At 40.5% G+C, this 5,036-nt stretch overlaps 1 protein-coding gene across 1 annotated transcript in view; it reads right to left on the minus strand.

The window, feature by feature from the left end:
• The window catches only part of rce1a (Ras converting CAAX endopeptidase 1a), a 9,290-nt gene extending 5,339 nt beyond the window's left edge, over nucleotides 1-3,951 (minus strand). The window contains exons 1-4 of the mRNA XM_028564321.1: nucleotides 3,617-3,951; nucleotides 1,959-2,061; nucleotides 1,666-1,749; nucleotides 449-527 (exon numbers count right to left, since the gene is read on the minus strand). Coding sequence (XP_028420122.1) covers nucleotides 449-527; nucleotides 1,666-1,749; nucleotides 1,959-2,061; nucleotides 3,617-3,786 — 436 coding nt within the window. The 5' untranslated portion in view covers nucleotides 3,787-3,951. The remainder of the gene's footprint in view (nucleotides 1-448; nucleotides 528-1,665; nucleotides 1,750-1,958; nucleotides 2,062-3,616) is intronic.
• Nucleotides 3,952-5,036: the final 1,085 nt, after the last annotated feature.

Below are 5,036 nucleotides of genomic sequence, written 5' to 3' on the forward strand. Positions count from 1 at the left end.
GTATGTGTAACTGTGCTAATGTCTTGCTGCTTCCTGTAGCTCTGCATGGCTTACTGAGAAAGCTTATTTGTTGCTCTAGCTATTTGTATGGTGTCTTGTTGACTTCTGTCTGTATAGTTTAACCTGTACTAATGTCTTGCTGTTCCTGTTGCTCTGGTCTAAAATCATCTGGCCAAAGGACTACAGTTGAAAATTAGGCAGCTGGCTAACACTGGCACATTTACAGAAATGTTGATTAATGTGTGTTGTCCTTTATAAAATAAAGAATAAGAATAAGAATTTTTAACATGTTAAAATTAAATAGATAATTGTTACAGGCCTACCCAAACTGTAATTAAAATCTGTCAAAAGTATTAAGTTGTATGAACATGTGGTACAATTTGGAAATGGTCCTAAAATCTGTGATGTTAAAAAAAAAAAAAAAAAAGTCCAGCATTTTGGCTCTCACCTAAGGCCACCCGGATCCCATCCATAAAGCTCCAGGGACAGTCCATGGCCAACTGCATGAGGGGGCCCAGAAACAGGACCTGCAGCGCACACACACACACACACACACACACACACACACACACACACACACACACACACACACACACACACACACACACACACACACACACACACACACACACACACACACACACACACACACACACACACACACACACACACACACGACAGGTTCTGACCACCCTTCAACCTCATGAAACATGAAGCCAACGGTATGAAACTGTACACACTTCCTGTCCCACTAAAGGGGCGTGGCCTCGTTTGAAAGTGTAGTGAACAGCGTGGCTGGATGAAAAGTTACATTTATATAATTTATTAATATGTTCTTTTGCTAACGTTAGATATTTGCACAGCTCAAAGACATATTTGGCCTCACGGAGATTAGTTTTGTTCACGAACTTTAGCTTCTCCGTGTTGCCAGATCTCACGAGAGTTTTGTCCCGAGAAAGAAACAGGTCTCAAACAAAGTTAATTCTCTCATGAGGCGTCCGTCTGAAAAATGCCATTTTAGGGTCAGAATGTTCTGGAGATTTGTGGGTCCAATATTTACTTTGATGACTATGGGGCAAAAGAATCGCTCATAAGCTGTGTTCACGTTCACTTCTCCCGTTGGAATCAATACACTCGGAGCTGCCGCTAGTCTCCTAAAGAGGCGTGGCAGCGGTGGCGACACAGATACATGGAAACTACTCTGAGTTGGGGCGTCTCGGTTCGAAACCGTCTCTGATGAAGCCAATGTGGAAGTGCCAAAAGCTGCAGTTCATCGAATGGCCACATGAGGCCAACTCCAAAAGAGAGACCATCCCCATACACCCCCATGTTAAACTGTCCAACTTTACAGCAGAATTAAACATGTTTACAGTCTGGTACAAAAATAAAACGGTTTCGGTCTCTTAAGCTAAGTTCACCCTTCATGACAACTGTACTTCATGTGTTTTCTTTTAAGTTTCGTTTAAATTATATTCAGGCATGAAGTTCTGAGAAATTAAGGACATACAGCTTTGAGTAACAGAGGGCTGCCGTCACAAGAGGAGATAAGAGACTGGAGGCTCGCCTCAGCTCCAGCTTGTTCAATTCTGCTTATAACAAGCATTACAGCAACTGGCGACTTCTGAGGAGCCAATGAATCAGCATCGTAGAAGACTTGTTTCTTACCATAGTGAGCATCAGAGGAAGTACGATGGCAGGAATGAGGCCTTCTAAGTGGATCCCCATGAGAGCCAGTAACGATGGGCCAGTCTGAGACACACACACACACACACACACACACACACACACACACACACACACACACACACACACACACACACACACAGTCTGATAATACAACAGCTAATGTGTCTGACAGCAGCACGACACAACAGCACATATACGGTCAAATGAATAATTTTTCGAATAAGTTTAATCCTCAGGTGTTCTGGTCAGTGGTTTCTGAGACATGGACTCACCCTGACACCTGTGAATTCTCTCCATGTCCACACAAAGAGAGGCGACAGGCCCGACACGATGAGCACACTGGTGAAGCGTCTCTTTATCACAGTGGGGTGATCCCTAAGGAAGGACCAGTAGAGACAAAAAAAAAAAAAATATATATATATATATATATATATATATATATATATCTCACACATCACATAGCCAGACCTTCCTCCACAGCACTGCGGAGGAAGGTTTTTCTCCTATCCCGGAATGGATAGGAGAAAAACGTGCTCTGGTTTATTGGCATGTCTTTAAACCAATCACAAATCGGCTTGGGCGGCGCTAAGCGTCGGATGGAGCAACGGTGCCTCTGCAAAATAGCCTCGGGAAGGAACTTGTTTTGGTGGAACATGTGGACGTAGGGAGGTGAGCTCTGGAATTATAATTGCTGTCGAGTGTGTGATGAGAATTTTACTCAAAAAAAAAGAAAGAAAGAAAGATAGATATAATTTGATTGTCGGATCTAGCTCAGAGGATGTTTCCCGAATTGACCGGAGTTTAGAATGGCAACACACGAAAGCGGAAGGTGAGGGACATCTGGCGGGACCTCCGGCAACACCTGTCGATATAGACTACAGTGCATCCCCCTTTGCCCCGCGCTCTCTCAGACCACAAATAAGCACAAACTATAGGAGCCATGTATATTATGTTTGTTTATAGTTTAGAGTTTTCACCTATTACATAACGTAGGACATCATGGGGGTTGGTCTCACAATAATCAGTCTATTTATACACCTGGACACCTACATGGCGGAGGCTAGAGAGGGGGTGAGCCGGGGTTTTTGCATTTTTTGTTGACCGCAAGTTTTTCCACATTTACGTTTACCTTTTTGCAGTATTTTTCAGGCAACTGGATTTTGTTTATTAATGTTTTTCCGACTTTCAAATGAACAATAAATCCTTGAAAGCATATCTCGGAGTGGATCTGAATTATTCAAACGGCGCGTCATACAGGTGATTGTTCTGTTCTCGATGCCCAACCCTACTAAGGGCCCCCAAATAGCTAGTCTGTCCATGGTTGTGCCAAGGTGAGTAGCCTAATTATCAGATCCATTTTTAAGTACTTCATTACAGGCCACATAGCGGCGCTTTTATGCAAATCTACGTTAAAGTAGTTTATTCATGTCCTTCTTCTTGTTATAAGTGACTGTCAAACTGGATAATAAAAGAAAGTTCTGTGGCATTCATTGTTTGTTTTTGTTCATGTTTCACAAAGAGTTTAAGCTGAGCCAGAGAGACAACAAAGATAGAAATAATATCACATCCATACAGGGATAGTAGTATACAGCTGTTAAAACATAATAAAATATATGACACACTGGTATCGGATCGGTACTCGGTATCGGCCGATACGCAAGTTCAGGTATCAGAATCGGTATCGGAAGCAAAAAATGGCATCGGGCCATCTCTAATGTAAAAGCCCATTGCGCCTAATGAATAGATACGTTTTGTTGGTCTCATAGTGTTTCCCTTCTATTAAAACACGTAGCGCCCCCATCTGTAGTTAGGGTTAGAGATAATGTTTAGCTAACGTTAGGGGGAAACACATATCGACGGGGGGAAGTGTTGGACACCAACCCATATTGTGCTCATGGAGAATGTGTCTCTCCACCGCTGTGTGGCTCACCTCGGCAGGTCACTCCTCCACACGTATAAACTCCCAACATACGAACACGCCAGCAGCAGACAGGACAGCACTGACAGCCAGCATAAGCCGTCTGGAGGTACGAAGCCGCCATTGCTGTGTTCCATGTCCTCTGTCAGAAGGTTTGGTGATAAATCCTCCTCCTCTGCCATAACGACTGCCGGTTGAGACTCAAGCAAACAACTACTCGGCACCGGGGCGGTTGGTGGACCATCTAACACGATAAAACATCCGCCAACATGAAGCGTAAAGATGCCATACACCTCCTTTCAAAACGTGAGCTAACGTTGCTAGCTGGAGTACTAGCTAGCTCTCGCGGCGCTCTATAATGACGTCATCGTATGTTGCTTTTTTTTTCTTCTTCTTCGAGGTTTTACGGTAGCTGGCATTCTATTTTTTTTACCATTACTGCCATCCTGTGTAATAAATTATGTTCTTCAATGGTGGTCATAGTATACTGTCATAAAATCTCCTAAAACGAAGGGCAAATTAGTATTGTTCCTGACTACGAAGGGGTCTTTCTTTTTTCAGTTTTTTTTTTCTTTTTTCTTTTTCTTTTTTATTGCAGAATATTTTTGTTACAATTTGTCAAAACAAAGAGATTGAACTTGTAGTACACAACTCATTTCGTTACAGAACATGTTTTCATAAAGAATAAAAAAGTGAAAGAATAAAAATAAAAAAGAATAATAAAAAATAATACCTATCAATCAATAGACAGTTGAAATAAATATCATATAACAAGTAGTCAGTAAATAAATTATAAACAACAAAAGTAAATAGCCACAGTATCAGACAGTAAATATCAGTTAAATTAATTATAAAGTTAAATCAGATAAGCATTGCATACATTTTTATGCTGATTTACCCTCTAATCCAGAAATACAATCTATATAATTTTTTAAGTCAAGTTTAAAAACACTGAAAAGAGGTTTATTTTTCATAAATTTCGATTTATGAATAAAGAATTTTCCAAGTAAAATTGTTAAGTTGACTAAATATTGTACAGAGGAGTTTGAGTCAGAAAAGTAAAAGAAGATATCAAAATTAGATAAATGTATGTTTGAGCCAAATTGTCCATTAATGAAACATTGTACATCATTCCACAGAGAAGAGCTATGTGAACAGCTAAAGAATAAATGGTCTATCGTTTCTGTTTCCATAAAGCAAAAGCTATTTATTTTCAGGGTAGAGTTCTCAACAAGCTACATATAGAGTCTATTTTCTAATGGTTTAGAAAATGTATCTAAACGGAAGAGGATTAAGGCCACGTCTGACTTTGAGTTTGGAGTTTAAAGTCAGAATTCTGAGAAGAAAGTCTGATTTCTGACTTTAAAGCTATAGTGTGTAGTCTCCCACATTGGGAATTTGAAGTAATGACAACAACAGCCTATTTTTTTTT

Source organism: Perca flavescens, chromosome 19, assembly GCF_004354835.1.
Source record: "Perca flavescens isolate YP-PL-M2 chromosome 19, PFLA_1.0, whole genome shotgun sequence".
NCBI classification, from domain to species: domain Eukaryota; kingdom Metazoa; phylum Chordata; class Actinopteri; order Perciformes; family Percidae; genus Perca; species Perca flavescens.